Source organism: Diuraphis noxia, unplaced genomic scaffold, assembly GCF_037042655.1.
Source record: "Diuraphis noxia isolate RWA-SAM2 unplaced genomic scaffold, SU_Dnox_SAM2 contig0004, whole genome shotgun sequence".
NCBI lineage: Eukaryota > Metazoa > Arthropoda > Insecta > Hemiptera > Aphididae > Diuraphis > Diuraphis noxia.
This window is the reverse complement of record NW_028301714.1, coordinates 60,551,727-60,574,495: the sequence shown is the minus strand read 5'-3', so window position 1 is coordinate 60,574,495 and position 22,769 is coordinate 60,551,727. Positions and strand designations below refer to the sequence as shown.

The window sequence follows — 22,769 nt, the reverse complement described above, 5'->3', positions numbered from 1 at the left end:
CTTATATTACTTTTACTTACCATTTTTTTTTAAATTTTTACTACTACTGTATATTCATTAAATGGATTTTATAATGTATATGTATGAATTGGTTTTTATTTTAGATTCATGTATTCAGAAGGTTAATCATTTAATTTTGATTTCAAAAAATCTTCAAATATTATGGACTAAAATAAAAACTTATTTTCCGAAAATGTTTTATTACTAAACAATATTCTCAAATAGGTACTTGGATTATTTTTAGTTTAACAAGTGTTATCTTCAGTGCAATCATATTTTATTTGTATAAGGAACATCATTGTGCACTATACGTACGATTTTTAGTAAATGTTTGAAATTGTTTATGAGATTTAATATTTCATATATTAAGAATTATATACTAAAAATAGTTTATTAATGGTACGTATTCTAGTTTGCTGTTTATAATATTGGGAATTTTTCTTTACTTCCATAGAACAAAACCATAATCTGTTAAACTGTACAAAATTAGGAGTTTCAAGGCATTCTTTCGTAATGCTCCAATAAAAGTTCATGTATTAATGGTTGAAAAAATGAAGCGAGACTCAATCCAACCAAATCCAATGTAATATATCACATGTTTGTTTGCAAGTGTGGTATCGTTTAGCCCCTAGTGATATAGTGTTAGTAGATTATTATCAGAGGTTAGATTTAATGTCTATTAATTATATCAATATACTACACCTACTATGAAAGTATAGTTTTACTCTAAAAATTCATATATTGCCATTGTATATAATTTATGAAATATTTATAACACAAAAAAATAACTATAAATATTTTAATGAATATGTATAATAGTATTATATTTTAGATTCTGAACGGAGTGATGAATGTATTGATTTTACAATGATGTGTGTGTGTTTTTTTTTGAGTCTGTGTACAACACAACTAAGTCGAAATAATGCTTCAATTTCAACTTTGTTGGTGGTTTCCGATGGAAAAGTGAATATCCTTGGTTTATTATACAACTCAAAAGTAAACATTTTCCAACAGTTTCCAAAAAAAACGAAAAAAACGAAAAAAAAAGTGACAGAAAAACGGGGATTTTTACGCAAAACCAGTTTTCGACCAACATTTTTTTATATGGTTGTAATTCAAAAACTAATCACTGGAAATACTTGAAATTTTCAAAATTTTTTGACTTTTTTAAAATTATTTATAGATCACTGAAATTTTCGATTTTTATGAGAACTTTTTTTGAAGTGTTGGTAAAAAAATGTTGGATGACCAAAAAAACTTGAAAATTTTATACAAGGTTCCTTATGCGTTTTTCTTAATGTAGCTAAAAAAAATTTAAAATCGTTAGTCACAATTTTTTTTTATAAGCGTTTATAGTTCAAATTTTTACGAAAACTGTCAAAAACGCGAAAACTTGCATTTAATTTTGAAGTTGAAAAATCATAAAATGTTTTGTGTTTATAACTAAGGATTAAAAATACAACACTAAGTTTGCCATAAGCTTTCTTTAAGTAGCTATAGAGAAAACTCGAAGCATCATTATAGGAAAAATTTTAAGTGCGTTTGAATTTTAAATTTTTTCGAAATAGCGTAACGATAACGATTTATCCTGAAACGATTTTAAATATTTGTTATTATTCAAAAAGTATAAGTCGTAGATACTTGAAAATTTTATCAGTTATTTAGATTGGAATTTTCTTTACATGATTTAATTTTCAAAAGATTTTGACTTTTTTGAGATATTTATAGACAACTGAAATTTTCAATTTTTCTGAAAAATTTTTTTGAAGTGTCGATAAAAGTTTTTGGTCAAATCAAAATACTTGAAAATTTAATACAAAGTTCCTCATAAGTTATTCTTATAGTGAATAAAAAATTATAAGAATACATAGGCACAATTTTTTTTTATTAGCATTTGAAGTTCAAATATTGACAAAAATTCGTCAAAACCATGAATATTCTTTTTTTTGTGTGTTTGTCATTACGTTATGGGGCAGTAAAAATGCTTCGACTTTTAACTTCAGTAACTTGTTAAATCAGAAAGTGAATCTAGTTGATACTTTGGGGGATCAAAAGTAAAAAACTCTTAATATTTTTCTAAATAATCGGGATTAACAAACTAAAAATTAACGGAAAAACAGGAAATTTTACGTACAATGAGTTTTCGACAAAATCGATTTTGATTTTTGATGTAACGTTAAAACGAATGACTATTGATACATGAAATTTTCACCGAATGTTTATATAAGTACGGATATTCTATCCACCATGAAAGTTTTAAAAAAAATTGTCTTAAGTTGAACTATTATGAGCCCATAGGTATATGCAATTTTCAATCATTATTAGTTTTTTTTTAAAATTAAAATCGATAAAAATTTATTTTTTAGGTAGAAAATCTTGAAAATTTAATACAAGGCTCTTAACATATTATCACAATAGCTGTTGAAAAATAAAAGAAATTTATAGTTACAATTTTTTTTTATAAGCATTCAAAGTTTGAATGTTGACAAAATACGTAAAAATCACAAAAATTCACAAATTATTTTAAGCTAGAAATTCATAAAAAATTTTCTTTTTTAAACTAAGATTTATAAATTTAATATAAGATTCCTTACAAGTTTTTCAATCTTTATCACAAAAAAAATATCCACCGGAAATGCAAATTAAATTTTTATTAGCATTTGAATTTCAAATATTGACCAAAATTCGTCAAAACCATGAATATTTGCGAATTATTTTGTAGTTCAAAATTCATAATATTGTTTGTATTTTTATCTAAGGTTATAAAATTTAACACCAAGTTTTCCATAAGTTTTGCTTCAAATAGCTATAGAGAAAATTTGAAGCGTCATTATAGTCTACCCTAGTCAGAGGTCCACCCCACCACCTAATGTACAGTACAGCGACATCCACTTACCCGCTTTTTTCATTGTTGTTAAGGATATTTATCTTGAAACACGATTAAAGACCTTGAATCGTGACTTGAAATAATTATAGTTTTAGTTAATAAATTAAGCAGCCACTTGTATTTAATTTAAGTATATATCGTGGTAATATTAAATAAATATATAAATAAATATAAATATAATAAACTATTTGTATATATTATAATTCCCGTTGTATTAATAACCCCAAAACATTAAAATGAAACTATTATTTCATAATTTTAAAGTATTAATTATTTAATAATATCAACGAAATTAGAGATTAATTTAAGTCCATCATATACAAACATTTTATCCTAAATCTAAGTACTTTCGTTTACTTACTTTAAATAATATTTATTTATCAATTTGATGCAATTCAGTTGATTCAATTTCTTTTTTTTTTCATTAATTTGAAATAATTCTTATGTAATTGAGTATAAACTAGTGGTTTTAATGAAATTCGTAATTAATTGAAGAAAACTCGAATATCAAGAAATCAATGTAATAAAAATGTTTTTTCTGAGTGATATTTTAAAGACATTATATAATATATAGAATTGTATACTTTTATATGATTGTGTATTCTTATGTATTGACGTCAAAGTAATTTTATGATAAACGCGTTCAAAGCAGATTCGGCATTTATCATAAAATTATGATAAAAATTAATATTATTTATTTCTGAGAGTTTATTAATTATTGTATCAAATAAATAAAAATATATAATACTGACTTTTATTCCTTCATACATCTCTCATATTATATGTATACAAATAATATACGCAATACGCATGGTGAATTAATATGAATTATATATTATGCTTGAATAAATTGTGTACACCTCTAAATTTCTATTATTATTATTATAATTTGGTGACGAATATTTTATTTTGAAGTTTTATAAACAATTTCGAAAAATAATCATCCCACTAAATAAATGTATATCATATTATATTATTTAGTTTAAAAAAATTATGTATGTACTTACCTATTGTATTAATGAGCATTGGGTATGTTAACTCATTAGCCACCAATTATAAATTACTTAAATATTATTGGATTAGGTTAGGTTAGATTATTTTAAGCTATTTTAATATTTCGATATGGCATCATTTTCTGTCTATTCAAGAATGACAAATCTGTGGCTCGTGAAAAATTATTTATTTTAAATTGTATTATTTATCGAAACACCTTTTCATTTGAAAAAGTAAACTTAAAATTGTTTGAATAATAGTTGAACTTAGATGAGTTTTAGATGCAGTTGTAAATTTTCAGTTAAGTATTATATGGAAACAAAAATTTGTTTTACCTACAAAAAAGGCATTGGAAGACTTTTGGAAAAATTGTAAAATATTTGTATAAATCATTTAATATAATGTCACATAATATATATTATGATGTAAATATCTCAATTGTTACTATTTTTGTCAAACCGTTTGTACTTTTAATGTACCTAATGTGGTATTTATACTTTATACTTGGTAAATAAATTTACAGTTAGTATTAATAATAAAATATCTAACCGAACTTAACCTATACATTTTTGTCTCGGCACTCAAAATATATAATATAGCTATAGCTTAATAAAACCTGTAATTTATTGTATGTACACATTTGCTCATAATGGCACGACAAACAATTATATAAATAATAAAATAAAACACATTAGTATAATTTTTTTTTTAGATAGGTACTGAAAAAATATAAAATATATATAGTATAAAACAATTAGAAGTGTCGGTGCATGTTTTTATTGTTGGCAGGCCAAAGAAGGCGTTTTAAAAAAAGTGGGTACAAATGTACATCTTGCAACTCCACCCCCCCCCCCACCTTTTTGCATGATCCCCAAAGCCCCTGGAAGAAATTGAGCGTGATGAAGTTCGGTTGAATGTACAGGAAACAAGATTTTGAAAGCGTGTGAAATACTATATATTCCAGAATATTTTATGTTATTCCATTACTATTATTCAGTATAGCTTTGCCGCTTTGGTCATTTTGTCAACATTTCCTTCATTTTATCAATGCGAGTCAGAATGATTTGAGTGAATGAGTATTTGTATATAAATATTGTTAATCAAACAATATCCATTTCATATTTGTAGGTTAGTGCAATATTTGGTGGCAGGGCTGGCATAGTCCATTAAAAACAATGTATTTCCACTTCGAGGTTTTACCAAAAATAAAATCATATATATCTTCGCATAATAATTTTTTACATATAATTTATAACATGGATTTTTAAAAAATATCTCTTTGTTTGTCAATATTACTAAAACCTATAACCAACTGCAACATTACACCTATAGTGTTACCACTGACCACTGTTACCGCTGTAAACTAAAAACATCGAGGTTAACCGTTGATTATTTATATAATATGTCATTAAAAATGTATATGATTGATTAAGAAAATTTCAGTGAACCATATAGTTATTAATTATGTTGTTCTCTTTCGCTGAAACACATTCTACTACCTGTAGACAATTTATGTTCAGAAGAACCAATTTCGTGATTATAACTTTTATATTAAAGTTAGTTAAACTATTATCAAACTTACAAAGTTAATTATGTATTATCAGTATTATCTGTGTTTGTAATTTGACTCTTTTTTAATATAAAATAATTATATGAATGCTTTAAATAATATAATTTAAAAATATTCATTATATTATTAGAAAAATTTAAATATCGTGAAAAAGTCGATGCTGTACGAACACTGCAGTTTGTGTTTACTATACCTATGTTACGCATGAGTTTGAGAGGGGAAGACCAAATATAGTGTGCTGCACTGATTATCCTCTATCTTTATAATATTAACCATCTTAATAAGAGGTGTTATCCTTTAGCTATTATTTTAATTTTTATTTAAATTATCATTATTATCTTATCGTTTCTATAATAATATATGTTACTGTGATTAATTTTGTTTTAGGGTTGTGTGCTGGGTGTAGATTACTAGTGTAGGAGAAGCATTGCAGGGCAGACTTAAGCAATAATGTGTCAAAAAAATTTGTCATAAAATTCGTGTGTAGGAAGTAAAAATTGTTAAAAGTAATCTAGAAGATGGATTCACCGTTCATCACCCCAGCGTGCAACAGTTCTGTTTTGGTAAACATTTTTAGAGCCACCTCCCCCCACCATCACAACAAAAATTGAATTTGAGCATAAAGAGGAATTTTTTAATTGAAATTAAATTAATAATTATTATTGAAATGTCATGTCCTTATATAGGTATTATATTATTATATATATATACTATATTATATAGGTATTACCAATATTATAGATCACACCAACACGGAACAATTATTTATATATTAAGTTAACGGTTTGCTTTTATTTTCACTATAAAAACCCCTTCACAAGAAATCGAAAATTAAAATAAAAACAATTTTGAACATATTTCAATAATAATAATGATTAAAGTCTATATTAGGTATTTTGAATTTATTTTATAGAAAAACCCTGTCCGCAACAAAATTTACATAATAAAAGGGATAACCTAAACTCCGCCCATGCGAAGGGGACTGTAATGATTTCCAAAGGGCGTATCTGTTCTGATTGGCTAGTCATAGTTCCGCATCTCCGGATGCTGAGCAAAGGAGATTTTCGTGTGCATTCTGATATTTGCCTTTGATAGTTCGGTTTATCACAGCTGTCGGTGGTTCCAGATTTTCTTCTAGTCTTGTTGGATACTGAAGGTAAGTTTGAAATACAATTACATACTGATTTACGTGCTGGTCATTTCAATAAATCTTATCATAATATTATATTAGACTAAATTACATATCATTAAACACGTAGGTGTATACGAATATTATATCCCATCATGAGTTGTATAGGTACACTGTAAACTATTAAACAGTATGCGCATTATAGTTAAATTATATTTTACGGTACCTATATCAGTTAGTTGCATTGGTTACCTACCTTTTTGTACAAGATACAATTATCTAAAACAGGGGTGTCCAAATCGCGGTTCTTTAAAAATAATCTCTTTTTTTAGCTCCCCTTAGAAATCTGAAATGCTGACCAATAATAGTAAATGATATTAATAATTATTTATCTGTATTGTGATAACTGACAAAATTTTGTTTGTCATAAAATAGAAAAACATTTTTATTTTTTTCGGTGAGCGCCATTGTTTATGTAAATGTGTAAATTGCTTTGCCAACTATATGCAAAAACCACCCCAATCTAGAATATAAAATTACAAGTGTATAATTCTAAAAATGTTCTGTGCAATATTTATTGAGTAATAGATCTAGTTGACAGTTAATAATAGTATTTTATTTACATATTTTATCTCTATCTAATTAATTATAGTTTTTAATATTAAACTATAAGATGATATAAATTTTTAGTATTATCAATTATTTGAATCTCTCATCTGTAATTCAATATTTTGTCAATACATTGTTAAGAATTTATTTTTATTTTTTTTGTTCTCGGTAACACTTCAAGAAAGTTTGAAAATTTAAAAAACCTTCAGAGCATAATTGTTGTATTATTAAAAAAGCTAGTTATAAATTAAAATCACATAATTATTTTAAGTAACTAAGATATAAAAATTGTTTCAGACGACTTTAAAACTTATCAAATAGTGACTATTTTGATTATAATTTATAATAATTAAATTAACCAGCAGGGCCGTATTTACGCCTAGGCCGGCAAATTTTTTGGGGCGGCAAATTTTGTAAGAAATAAAAAAAGAATCATATGAATGCATGAAATATTTATATGATTTTTTTTTAGATATCTGTATGTAAAATATACGGGCGCATGAAACTGAAAATGTCACTAACCCGAAATCAATTTTCTCGTAATGTGAGTTATAAAGATAAGATACCTACCTAGGTATATAATAATATAAGTTGTTCCTAAAAGTAATTACGATAAAAATATAATATATATAGAAATTGGCTAAAGATATTGTGTTTGTGTATCCACATCGCACACGACCACAATTCATTTCAGTTTATTGTTCGTCATTGTCGGGAGTGCATATTACAACATAATATATTTAATAAATAATAATTAATAATTTACAGTATTTAGCATTTTTTCACTATGAGTGACGGTCGTAAACGTTTTAGTGGTTCAGAGTATAAAAAGCGAGCCACAAATGATTTAATAGATATTTATCCGAACGTCACAACAGCGTTACGTATGTATTTGTGCACGTTTGCAACAAATTGCACAGCAGAGCGGTCGTTTTCAGCATTGAAAAGAGTAAAATCGCATCTTCGTTCAACTTTGGAGTCAGATAGATTAAACGCGACATCAATACTACACATAGAATCTGAGATGCTTCGAAGTATAAATTATGATGATATAATCGACGATTTCGCGTCTAAAAAAGTTCGTCGTAAAATGTTATAGATAACATAGGTTATGATTAGGTATAAGTTTAACTATTAAGTATTACTAGGTATAAGATTAAAGATTATTAAGATTATTTTAAGATTAAGATTCAAAATGTATACTGATAATGCCTAATTAGGATTTATAATTATTATTTGTTTTGTTTATAATGACTATTGACCTAATTTCTTTAAAATGAAATAAATTTATTTGTAATAATTACAATTTTTTTTCTTGGGGTAGAGGCGGCATATTTAAAAGGGCCTAGGGCGGCACTTGTTCTAAATCCGGCCCTGTTAACCAGTGAACTACCTACTAAAATGATCTTAAAAATTCTAGAGTAGCATTGAAAATACTTGAATTGATTGATGCTTCAAGATATAAAACCAAAAGCTTTTAAATTTTGAGTGAAAAGATAAATGTATTGATTTTACAATGAATGATGTGCGTTTTGTTTGTTTTTTTTATCTGTCTAAAAGTAGAAAAAATTCTGTGATCATAAACTTTGATGGAGATTTTTGATACCAAATTTGATTTAGTCAGTATTTTGAGTAGGTACTTTTAAAACTAATACAAACATTTCTAAACATTCAAATATTATTATTAAGATAAGGCTACCCTGAGACTAACTAAAATAAGTTAGTCCATCTTCGACTACTTTTAGTTTTGAATTTTGATTGTGGATTGACGCTTAACTTTTTTAATTCCGATAATAATTAAACTTATAAGCAAGGTTCGAATTTTATAGCATTTGCTACTTATTATAGGATAGAGATAAAAATAGCAGAGTGGGCTGTAAATTTGTTTAATGCACCACGTACTCTAAATATGAAATTTTATTTTGCTATTTTTTGCATATTTGAAGAATTTTAGAATTTTAGTGCTACTTTTAAAGTTTTGGTGCCATGTTTTGCTAATATTCTTAATTCAACGCTTTATTTTATATTTTTCATAAATCTCATGATAAATGGTAATCAGTAATGCGAATCAATAAAAATTGAAATTGTATTCTTATTTACTCAGATAATTTTGAATAGTTGCGTACAAACGATGTCATCATTCAAGGTATCAATAGTTAATCAGTACATACAAATTTTTTTAAACTGAATACGGAGATTTTAGTTTTTTTTTATAAATATATGATTTAATAAAGATATAAATGATAAATTGAATAAAATTTTGATATGTATTTATTTTTATTTGTTACTATTTTTGATTTTTTAGGGAATATTTATAGAGCATTTTTTACGGTTTTTTTTGGTCATATTATAGCACATATTTTAGGATTTTTGATGCTATAAAATCCGAACCCTACTTATGAGGAACATTGAATTACATTTTTTGACCGAGTAAAATATTTTTCATCAACCATTAAAGAAATAAAAATAAGAAAAATTTCAAATGTCTTAGTATAATAATAATATTCAACAATAAATTTAAAAAAAAATCATGAAAATGTACTTAGTAATATACAACCTGACATCTTGACATCTGGTTTTGGCAACGTATGAAACAATATAGGTATCAATTAATTTTAATTTAACTAATTAAGTACTTAATACTAACATTAAAGTTACCTACCTAATGACTATAGGTATACTCAACACGTAATGTACCTACAGCAGATCACTACTTCTACTTTTCACGTATATAAATATATTTGCCTGAAAAAAATTGATGAAGATCGATGTTAATTCATATTTAATTTTATGTTGGAATGTGTTTTTTAATTAATATTTTTAGCATTTTCACAAGACAGTACTAGTTGCAATTGTAATCAAGTTATACCTATAATTAGTATAATTTACAATTAAAAAAAAAACGTCGATTTTAGTTTCTATACACCTAACCATACAGTTCAGATGTCAGTAGTTACATATTATAATAATTGAAACCATACAGTCGATGCACAACACCGCCTTTCAAATCTAGCTACCTATATGGGTAGGGGGTTTTCTCCAAACTTCCTCAGGGACAAATAAAAATTCAGCAGCTATGACCATTAGTTACAATTTAAGAGTATGGCAGCCGGTAGGTATTTACAGTTTTTATCAATATATATACTATTTTTAGAGTTCAAAATTAAAGGTAGAAAAAAAAAGGTTACATTGTATACATATACGATATACTATTTACAGATAGGTTACATATTTTTAAATTAGATTGTAAAGGCCTTTTGCTTTTAAAAATTGCATCATCTTCCGATTTTCCTCGGTATTGGGTCTCAGAACAACGTCCATGATACTATCTAGCCGGATGGTTTGTGGATATTGTTCGTACGTATTTGAGGCATTCAGTTATTATGTGTTTTATAGTTGAACACCGCAAACTTCACATGGGGGGAGGGGGTTTTTCCTTTGTCATTAAGTAAATTAAAATATTGAATATTACCATATGTCCATAGATATTTATTTTTGACAGGCATAGATCAGGAAATCTAAAATGAATAATAATAATGAAGAGTACAATTTTTCTGTTTAAAATTGCTCAAATCTTTTTCATCCACATAAGATTTGATAATACAATATTATGATATTGTTTTTAAATTTGTGGATTAATATCCAAGTAAGTCAGTGGCGTTTTCGCGTTTTTAATAGAAGGGGAAAAAATTAGAACCTACTACCTATCTAAAAAAGATATAACTGAACTAAAAAAAATCAGATTGCTTCGCTCAACAGCTAAAATGTTGTTCTAAGACTAAGATTAAATTACAATATGAAATACGGTTACTAAACATAATTAAGAAATTTAAAACTTTTATACAGGTTTTTCAAATTCATGGATAAATTGAAGAGTTATCGTTTTGTTTTTCTCATTGTATCTATATAGGCACTATAGTATTAGAGTCGCTCACAATTATTTATTTCAACAAGACAATTTACAAAGTTTGACATACTAAACAATTTAACCTTAAGAAAGTACAAAAACAATAATATGCCATAGGTACTTAGAACATTTTATTCTAAACAAAAATAGCATTAAATTTATTTTATTATTAAGTTATTAAATTAATTGAATTATAAGTTATAACCAATTTAATATAAGATGTTAAAACAAAGAAGCCAAGTATATGGCATAAATTGAATTTACTAGTACAGGGGTCTCCAACCTTTTTTTACGGCGGGCCAAATTTGATATACGCTTTGGCATCGCGGGCCAACATTTTTAGAAATGTGTTGTCTAAAAAAAAAAAAAAAAAAATTTTGTCTATCTAGGAATCTAGGATAGGTTATGAAATTTAGAAATAAATAAGAATAGATGAGATTTATTTAAAAAGATGTATGTTTATTTATATAATCTTTTTATTTTATAATTCAAAATTTGTTTTATTATGATACGAGTAAGTTACTTAGTGAGACGTTTGGAACTGCTTGTTTTTTATAAGTTGTTATGAATAATACCTACCAAAAGAAAATATTATAAATTAATTTTACTTTATTAATCAATTCAATAAAAAATAAATTAAAAATAATGTATTATTTTCAAAACATTAATTAGCTTGGCGGGCCGGATCCGATATTATCGATTGTGGTGATATTGTTTGTGAAAACCATTTAACTATATAATAATAATATATATTAATTATATTATATAGTTCAATGGTAAAAACCTGCATGATAAAAGTTAAAACTAGCATATTATTACCTAACCGTTTATACGAAAGAGGGACGACGCGACGCGAACGACTGCTGATAAACAACCAATGCAGGTGTAATTGTTTATTATTAATATTACATTAATTACGATCGTTCAAAGTTATGACAATAAGTAAAATTTTAGGAATTAAATTTAATTATTATCATAGAATATTTTTTTATAATTTATTTTGTGATTCAGATATTAAATATGCATTTTTTAATTAAACTAATTATTATATATTTTTATATATTAAGTCACATTAAAATTGTGAGGGCCAGGGGGGCTAAGAACTGTACTTTAAAATTCTGAGGGGGCTTAGTCCCCTATAGCCCCCCCCCAGATTTCCGCCTATGATGATAAATAAATATAATGTATTCAAAAAGTCCTCACTTGTTCCTTAAGAAACTTAGAGCCTTAAATCTCAATCCTAATTCGATCAATATTGCAAATATAATTTAACCATTGCAGATAAAAGATTTACAATGGATATTGAATATATATTATTTTTATACTTCGTTATACCTATTGTAATGATATAAATAATAGTTATCTACCATTTTAATTTTGAATTTGATTTTATTGAAAAAAGCAACAACATTAATACATATTTGGATGAAATTGTACTAATTTTTTTCTTTCATCTTCAAGCATCGCGTTATATTAGAATAGAATTCCGAATATATAGGCGCATTTTTTTTGTTCTATAAGTTAACGAAAATAGTTTATTCGTTGCAAGGAATAACAAAAGTTTGTTTAAAAAATCAATTCACTGTAGTCTGTATAGGTATACCGTATTATACGTCACATAATCGTTCCAGGCTGAATTGGTCAATGGTCACGAATCATGATAATTTTATAGAATATAAATATCGCGATTTACGATATAACTCAAATATAGTATCTCAAATCAATAATCAATTTATTAATACTTGTCTTGTACATTAAGAATATTCAAGATTAAGTTGCATCTTCACTGATGTACCTAATACAGACTACAGTGATACGTACCATTGATTATAAAATATAGTATTTACATAAATGTATTATCATTATTATTAATATGTATACGCCTAAAGGTTTGGCTAGCAGATTTTTCGCTGAAACTAAAAAATAAAAATAATAGAAATTTTATAATGTAATACGAGTATATAATATGTAAATTATAAATTATTGTTGGTAGTGTTGGTACATGCATACTAATAGTATTATATATTATATTATTATGTGACTATTGGGTTATTGTTATTGGTATTGCTCTCGGTTAGCGGCTATAACGCAGAATCAAGTCATCCCAACAAGCACGTTATACATATTTTATTATCCAATAAGAACAGTAGTTGTTATTGTTTGGCACGTGTCCGGCCGGTGGTTGTCTTCCCGGGGGAGTTGGCGGAACGCCGAAAACGTGTCGACGTGTCGTCGCCAATATCTGAAGTAAAAAAGTATGTATCTATATTGTGAAACCTCCTCCTTGTAGACACACACACGTCATCAATATAACATTAGTATCTGTTGTGTTATAATCGGAATCATCATCACGTTCTAGAGAAGTGTGTTAAATTATTCACAGAAGTTATAATATGAAAAAACTCGGAAATCGATAGCGCACATAACGCACACACACATAAAATATGTAATATTTTTGTTTGTTTCTCTTATACATATCCAAAAACAATAAATATTATTTCGGGTTATGCATTTAGATCACCTAACTTTAAAATACATTTTAGATTCTGAAGGGAGCAAAGGGGTGCAGATTTCAGAACACGCGATTCTATTATAATATAATATGTTTGTTTGTTTAAAAACAATTTTTGCCTGTATTGGCTGTATTAACAATTTTATGATAAAACGTAAAAAAAAATATATAATAGGTTTATCGAATTTGTGAATACCTTACGCTATAAAATATAGTTAGGTATGTGTATCAGTCTATAATGTAACAATAACTTAAAATTTATTTAAACATTTTTAAAGATAAGAATAAACAAAAAAATTACTCTGGGACTATGATTAATTGTACAAAATAGTTTTTTCTATAGAAATTAAAATCGTATTCATTTTACCACCAATAATAAATCAATAATTTTATTGTATTGATATTTAATATATTTATATCTATTTTAAATTATAGGTGTACATAATCTTAATAAATTGTAGTCATTCGAGATTAATAACAGAGTTAAATATTTTCAAAACATTTGATTATATTTTTAATGGATCATTTTTTTCAGTAGTTTTAGTAAATGTTATTTATAACTGTAAGGTTGAATTGATGTTGGTGAATTTTTTTTCGATTATTTTAGTAAATTATAATTATAATAATTTAATTTTTGGATACTTTTAAATAACTATCTGTATGAAAAATCGAAGATACCCATGATCCATTCAACTTTTATCAGACTTTATATTAATTATTAATTATATACTATTTATTTATAATACGTATAATTTATGTAAATTACATCCATAAATAAATTTCTAACCTTAAGAGGACGCCACACCCGCATGTGTTGTCTTCGTCATACAAGTGCGTAGCATAACAAATTTTACGCTCAGCAGATCACGTTTATCTCCGTTATTTTAAAATTTAGAGTGAATTGACCCATTATAAAAATTAAAGGCAAGATTATTACCGAGTGCATCTCATAGGCTTTTTATTATATTTTAATTTTAAGCTGAGTTATGAGTATTTTTAGATATAAAAATTATTTACAATTTTAAAATACTCATTACTCGCTTTAAAATTAAAATATAATAAAAAACCTATGAGATGCACTTGGTAATAATCTTCCCTTTAATTTTTATAATAGGTCAATTCACTCTAAATTTTAAAATAACGGAGATAAACGTGATCTGCTGAGCGTAAAATTTGCTATGCTACGCACTTGTACGACGAAGACAACACATGCGGGTGTGGCGTCCTCTTAAAAAAGTAATTCATACATAAGACATAACCCAGAATATAACTACTACCTACCTAGTATAGCCAGTATAGATTACTATTAATTAAATCCAGATTTTCCATAAAGATAAAATTTTAAATTGTTTACTATACCTATACATAATATACCTATTACCTATAGCTAGCATGTGTAATAATAATATATTATCTATACAATTAAGCAGTATTATTCGATTATTATATGAATTAAACTTCTGCGCATTGTAGATATATGTACAATATTGTTATTCATACACAACGTCAATTATCTTCTTTTATAATGCATTTGAAAAACTAACCAATAATTATAAGTAAATTTCAAATATAAATAGATTATAACTCATTATTATTCGAGAAGCAATCATTATTGATTATATTAGATTTAAATAATTTGTCTGGTTACAATAATCATACATTTAATTATTCTTCTGACGTACAAAATATATTCAGATTAACCGTTTACTTTACTTCTAGTTACATTTTAAGCAATCGAAAATAGCAGTGATAGTACATATAATAACATATTATTTAAATGTAAAACGCGTATTCATGAGTACACATAGTTTTTTCGCCCATTCGAATTGCAGTATATTATATTATATTATTATATTAATAATGTATATATTAGAGACAAATATAAAATAATATAGAATAATGTATATTATTTTGTCCACGATTACATATAATTTATTTTTTGGTTATTTAAATTAATAATAACAACGTAATTTATAATTTGAATTAATTACATTGTATTGTTATTTGTAGGTTTAGATGGATTTTTTACCTTGTGGTATGTACTCAATGGCGGATTCGACGCTTCCAGACTCCGTGGACGGGCATGGTTCACTTGCAAAAAAAAGGTGAGTACCTTAAACGCACGACTTATAAACAAAATATAAAAAATTAGCGTTGAAAAAAAATATCAATAACCATCATAAAAAACGATGTTTTTTAGTCGTGAAAAAAGTACTGTGACAGGAATGGCCACTTTAACTAGGGAAGAACGTCGGAGAAGACGACGGGCCACCCAAAAATATAGAATGGCTCATGCTACACGCGAACGAGTCAGAGTCGAGGCATTCAATGTAGCTTTCGGCGAATTGCGAAAACTTTTACCCACAATACCACCCGACAAGAAATTGTCAAAAATCGAAATATTAAGACTCGCTATATGTTACATAATGTATTTAAATCAATTTTTGGAAACGTAAAGTGCTGATAATCGGATACTCGTCTAAAATAAGGTTTAGGTACATAATATTAAAGGTACTATAAACCTCCAAGAAGAATTGAATATAAAGTATTATAGATTTTAACATTTATAACATTATAGCTTATATTATATTAACTTCATATAGTTATGAACTTATTATCTTCAAAAGGTTACAACACGAGTAGGTTCTATAGATTTTATAAAATTATATCATACTATCATTTATTATTATATTACGCTGTTTAATTTTGACAAGATTAATTATTCTCCCGAAATTTTTGTATTTTACTTACTTCGTCTAAGATATTATATTCGTAATTATTGTATAATATACAAATGTGATAGTGCTTAAACGTTATCGTTGACTTCGGATCTTTATGTCACAATGTCATAAACACGATTGATTATGATAATAATATACAATTTATTTACTATTTTTTTTTTTATATTATAATATATTTGTTTCATTATTCAAATCTATTATCATCGAATTTTTATTGTAATATATAATATTTATTTCCATATAAACATGTAAATTATTATAATTAATTTTTATGTAGATATAGAGTACACGCGTAATATGTATAGGTACTTGTATTATAATATTATAACCTGTAAATAAATAAATTGCTATCATAGGCGACAAGTGAATTTATTTTGACTCAAAACTAATCTTTAGAATATTTTTGTTATTTAATGGGGCACTGATTTTATATAAGGGTTGAAGGATGACGGAACTACTAAAAACGTTTCTCTTGGCCAAATTGGCGAAACTGTTCAAACCTGTCTATGGTTATAAAGTTATGATAAATTGAAGATAGTTTCGCTATCCACATATAATAGGAACCTATACTCTATAGTATAATACGATAATTGCCTAAACTTAAAACTAATAACGTAATATGTTTTTATCAAACGTATAGGCTGAATAAGTGCAATATAATTAATATCGTTGTTAATGAAAATAACAATTAATATAGGTATGGACATAAAAGAATATATGACTTATTATTACCAAACATTTTTTTTTAAATGCAAGAGTAAATCTTCCTATCTAACCACTTATAATAAAAAATATAATATATATATATATATATATAAATTAAATATGAATCTTAACTATAATTTTCATTCCATGTAAATATAAATAGAAATTACAAATCATTGCTATTATTATATACATAGTATGTATAAGTATAATTAAATAAATAATATATTATGCATTTAAAAGCTCTATATTATATTATTATATAAATATTATTGTATTAATTATAACTATTATATTTATATTGAGTTTAAATAATAAACGATGGCAATATATATATTCTATTTTGTAATAATAAACACATATTATAAAATCTCAATAGCCAATAGCCGTAAAAAAATTAAATCATATTATTTATATATATAATTTTATTTTTTATTGTTTACGGTTTTAATAAAGACCAAATAAGTCGTATTATTTACTTGAATATTTTTGATCTTAAAAACCTAAAAAATGATTTAAAAAAAATATACATGTATATATTATTCTATTCTGTGGTAATAATAACTCATTTTACATTTTTTCATATCATATTATTCACATACACCGCGATTATTTTATTAACTTTTACAATTTTAGTATCGAGTTGACTTGTACGATTTGTTTGAGCATAATTACACCAAACATATAATATCATGTGGATTGAAAATATCATCCATATTATTCTGTAATGTCTTATTGCATATTATAAGTCGATTTATTCGCACGTAACAACTTATACGTATTGCGAAACGCGTTCGTAAACGTATACCAACATTATATAATATATAATATATGTATATCCATTGTAAAAGTATACGATTGTATTATTTTCCAAATTTTCATTCGACTCTACATCGATTATAAACCATCTACTCTCCTCCTTGCCAAGGTTTTAAATAAAATTAGCTTTATCGGAGCAATATAATAATTAATAAGTCCATATCTTATATAATAATATAGTGCGCCTATACCTCTAACATTATATTTTATAATCTCATTAATTTATTTTACCTTTATAAAATTATCTTATATAGCTTATATTATATATTTATTAAGGTAAACAGTTTAGTTCCTATATAGTATATACTGTATAAATGCAATTTTCTAGTTGTAATATGTTTTTGTTAAAAGCTAAAATAAAAACACAAGGAAAAAACGTATCTACAATCCGACGAACATCAACCCGCACGAGCAAGGCCGTCTTATATTTGTTTCGATAAAACGTTCGGCGGGAATTGTATAATTCAATGGTATAATATTATACTCTTATAATGGATAAATAAAGTTAAATTGCAAGGGGCAGTATCCCGTGATCGTCGGACCGTCAAATGCAATCGGTTTCGGTTGATCAGTTATCTATATGCGTAAAACGATCATAGACTATATAACATGTAAAGTAAATACGATTTGACGCTCTTCTCTGTTTATTATTATGTAGGTGAGAATATAGCGATTAGGTTGCACTGCACATGCGCATATCGCATCTAAAAAAATGTAATCGGGATGATTCATTTAACGTATTAAACTCTCAGAATGTCAGAAAACAATAACGTTTATGAAAGTATTTTACATGATTTTAAATCGTTCTAAAACACAATTCTTGGGGAAAATTACAATTTTCATTATTTTTTAACGCTACTTTTCAAAGTTTTACTTATTTAAATGATGACACGTCATTACAATTTCTTGTTCCAAAACAGAATATTATTCAGAGTATTTATAAACTATAAATATATTTATGGAAATCGTTTAAAATAGTCAAATTTTTGACAAGTACCTTATTATAGTAAAATTATAACTTATAATAGTATTTAAAATTAAGCTGAGTAAATTACCTAGTGTAGTAGTGTGGTAGTGTACACCAACATTTTGAGGGGTACACTTTCACCACTCCACTCCATCTACTCCGATTGTCATAACTTTTAATACTTATAAATTAGTTAGGTATAACTTATATACACGTCCAAAATTCGATTTTTACGCATCGAAAAACTCCAAAAATATTCTGCCTTGAAATAAGGAATTAAAAGTGTATGTTGTCACTAATAAATGTTAACGGTAAAAAATACTAAAAAATATATTTTATATAGAATAATATATTTTTGTAATGACTTACAATTATGTAAAATAAATATCTTCAAAATTGTTGCAGGTGTTTTCTGAAATAATGAGCTTCTTGCGATAAATACATCACTCGGTATTAATATATGAACTATATAGAGGTATACTTTTTGACTTTTTAAAATCGCAATTTGTTTTTATCATCAGTAAACGTGATACATACGCAGTGTCTACCGTTATTATTATTGATATTATAAATGCCAGAGCCGACGCGCGGCGGCGGTCCCGTCTGCGGATTCGAATTCGAGCTCTGCGCGTAATGGAATCCGGTCGTCGCACACCTGAGGCCAGTTTTCGCCGGGTCTGAGGCTGCAGCTGCACCCCACCGATCCTTATTTTAAAGTTGTCACTGGATCGATGGTTTACGAGTGTGTATGAACACGGCCGTAAAGTTTATATATTATTTAAGATTATATTAACACACTGTTTCTCACTTTACCTCTGCGCAGACTTACGCGTGACATGGAAAATATGCGATCAACAGAAATTGTAGTGATATATTTAAGTAGGTATTTATGACTTTAATAATATTAGAGCTGTGAATTGACCCAATCATAAAACTTAAAGTTTTTTTTTTTTAAATAAAAATGTCGTTTATTTGTAAAAATTTACAATCTATACACAATAAATGGTACAAAAAGTAAAATGTGAATGTAAAAATTAAAAAGAGTCGGTGAGAAGAAGGCAATGAATAGAATTTTTACATTGGAAAAACTTTAAGGTAAAAAAAATTTCATTTTTTGTGTTTAGTGCATTGGCTTTTTTTATGATATTTAAATTTTTATACAAGTCATGAATATACTGTATAAGTATATAATTTAAAAATGTTCATACATATCACAAGTATATAATACAAATAAAATCCGTTTGTGAATTAATTTTTTGTCGTTGAAATGGTTTTTTCTCTGAGGGAGGGAAGGCTGTCAACTTGTTAGGCGAGGCTTAATTCACTCCTTCCTAAGCTTAGTAATGCTGATACCATGAGTATATAACGTTTTAGACTACTTTTGCTTAACTATATATATATATAAAAATTATGGTTATATAGGTATTATATATACATATAATACCTTCACAACTAACTTGCACTACTAACCCCTGCACCCCTCTAACGGCTCTAACTATACGCAATTGTAAATGTATTTACTATTTAGTCTTGTTTATTATTATGTTTATGTAGCTTTTAAGCATTTCTTCTTTTCTAATTTAACAACAATAAATTTCAACCGAAAAGCCACGCATCACCGATATATACGAGCCGGCTATGGTGCAGTAAAATAAAATGTTCCCGTTTTAACGCGATCGGTTAAAACTAAATTAACTATATAATATGATATATTATATATTAGCTATTGCTTGGAAGATAGGGTGAGTGTGTGGAAAACGAGAGGGCCCGCGTGCGCACATAAAAGTGTGAACAACCGCGAGGGGGTGCGAGAGCGATCGAATCCCCAAGGAGGGCAGTGCACGTACGCGGCTCGTACAAAGTATATAACGATTATAACGTCTATAATACATGTATATCTATAGGTGTAAGCATTATTACATTATATATATATATATATATAGTAGTATACCAGTAGTCACCCAGCAGTTCTATATAGTTCGTATATATATATGGTTATTACACGGATCGGCGGACCTTTATAAGAAACCGAATTGGATTAGAAAAACGGATCCGGCGTGTATTTCAATGATTTGATTACAGTACAAAACTATATACATAATGTACCGGGTTGTACGTACTTGCAGTATAGTTGCTTATACGGTCGACTGTCGACAATCATCGCCTCGCAAGTGCGCAGTCGTTCATATGACGCTTATATCTAATTTATTGTATTTATTATGTAATATATTAGTAGGTACATTTTAATATATTATAACATGTGTCTAGGGTGCTGCAATTATTGTAGACTGTAGTCAACCGATCGGAATATGTTATATATTATTATAATATATAGATAGGGTGCTATGTGGAGTTCACACAATATCTTATAGCTTAGTCGATATATAGGTACACGGTGTTGAAACTCTTGAAATGATTATAAGAATCAAAAGTATATAAAGTTGATTTACCATAATTCATAATCACACGGTGGTAGGGCCGGATTAAGGTATTTTGCGCCCCGGGGCAAACCTACCTAAAATTAAGAACTACTTTTTAATAATACATAAATATAACATTGTTTTAATATAATTTGGCATTTATTAAATAATATTAGAAATATATTAAAATTAAATGATAATAATCTTTTTAATATTACCATTGATTATAGAATTCTATATTCTATAATCAATGATATTACTATACAGGGTGATTTTTTTTATCATGAACCACTCATTATTTCAAAAAGTATCAATGTTTTTGAAAATATTTTTTACAAAGTTTCATGTTTTTAAAAAACAACGTTTTTATGAAAAATTATATTTTTTAAGTTTTTACTTTTTTGAATGGCAACCTAGAGTTTTAATTTCATATTCCAAAGCAGAATATTTTTACGTAAAAATCAAATTTTGGACGAGTAGTTTATGAGTTATAAGTATTTAAAGTTTAGACAATCGGAGTAGTGGACAAACATTTTGCGGGGTGACCCCGTACCACTCCACTCCGCCAATCTAAACTTTAAATACTTATAACTCATAAACTACTCGATAACTACGTATCAAAATACTTAGAAAAATATTCTGCTTTGGAATATGAAATTAAAACTCTAGGTTGCCAATCAAATTTAATATTATCTATTACAGTGATGACCCACTTATTGTAATCTACTGTACAGCAGATGAGTAACATCCACTTAAATATTTGTTCCCAAATCTCCATCTGGCATCTACGCTCCTATTAAATAGGTTATGCCTTATGCATTCTATAATGTATATTGCATCTCAAATTATTTAAAAAAGTTGCAACAAAACATTTGATGAATATTGCAAATATATTATACACCCTTCGTCAGCCATTAAATCATTAAATATGATGTACAATAATATTATTTATAAATCTTTTATTACATTTAATTTAAGTAAAAATGTAAAACATTTAAATATATTTTCAAGTGCCATGCTGTCCGTAGGTACTTGTTAGTTGTTTATAATATTATGAAAATAATATCATTAATATCACCAATAAGATTATAATATAATATTATACATTATCCACATATTATACAGGTAGCCAGGTAGGTAACATAATATACGACAGTAGTACGACTATAATAGATATAGCCATGCAGTTACTTTTTAATACGAGCGCCTTCAGTTTACCCTTGAGACACCAAATAATTAAATTGGATATACTTGAATTTTATCATATTATCGGTCATCATTAGCCGAACGGACAACTACGCAACTGCAAGTCTGCAGAACTGAGTCGTACGCAGTGGCACACCGCTATCTCACTATTCTCACTCATATAATCGACAATAATAATATACACTGGCGCATTATTATAATAGTATTAATAGTAGTAAGTACACATAGCCTTTTTATTATTATTTACGCGTACCTACGTCATACAATTGTTATTATTTATGATCGTGTACATATTATATTTATA

The 22,769-nt window shown here is 26.7% G+C and overlaps 2 protein-coding genes across 7 annotated transcripts in view; one reads left to right on the top strand and one right to left on the bottom strand.

The window, feature by feature from the left end:
- The window catches only part of LOC107170849 (uncharacterized), a 29,865-nt gene extending 26,489 nt beyond the window's left edge, over nt 1-3,376 (bottom strand). The window contains exon 1 of the mRNA XM_089226566.1: nt 3,249-3,376. The gene's annotated coding sequence lies outside the window, so the exon portion shown is untranslated. The remainder of the gene's footprint in view (nt 1-3,248) is intronic.
- A 3,109-nt stretch (nt 3,377-6,485) lies between these two features.
- On the top strand, nt 6,486-16,711 carry LOC107170448 (helix-loop-helix protein 15-like). Of its 6 annotated transcripts, none has more exons than XM_015520569.2 (3): nt 6,486-6,606; nt 15,618-15,712; nt 15,808-16,711. In XM_015520569.2, the coding sequence occupies exons 2-3, from the start codon at nt 15,624-15,626 to the stop codon at nt 16,061-16,063; spliced, it is 345 nt and encodes a 114-aa protein (XP_015376055.1). In that variant the 5' UTR covers nt 6,486-6,606; nt 15,618-15,623; the 3' UTR covers nt 16,064-16,711. The 6 variants fall into 6 exon arrangements, with proteins under 6 accessions (XP_015376055.1, XP_015376058.1, XP_015376056.1 ...); XM_015520572.2 differs by lacking the exon at nt 6,486-6,606 and adding an exon at nt 13,156-13,350; XM_015520570.2 differs by lacking the exon at nt 6,486-6,606 and adding an exon at nt 15,283-15,438.
- The last annotated feature ends 6,058 nt before the right edge of the window (nt 16,712-22,769 follow it).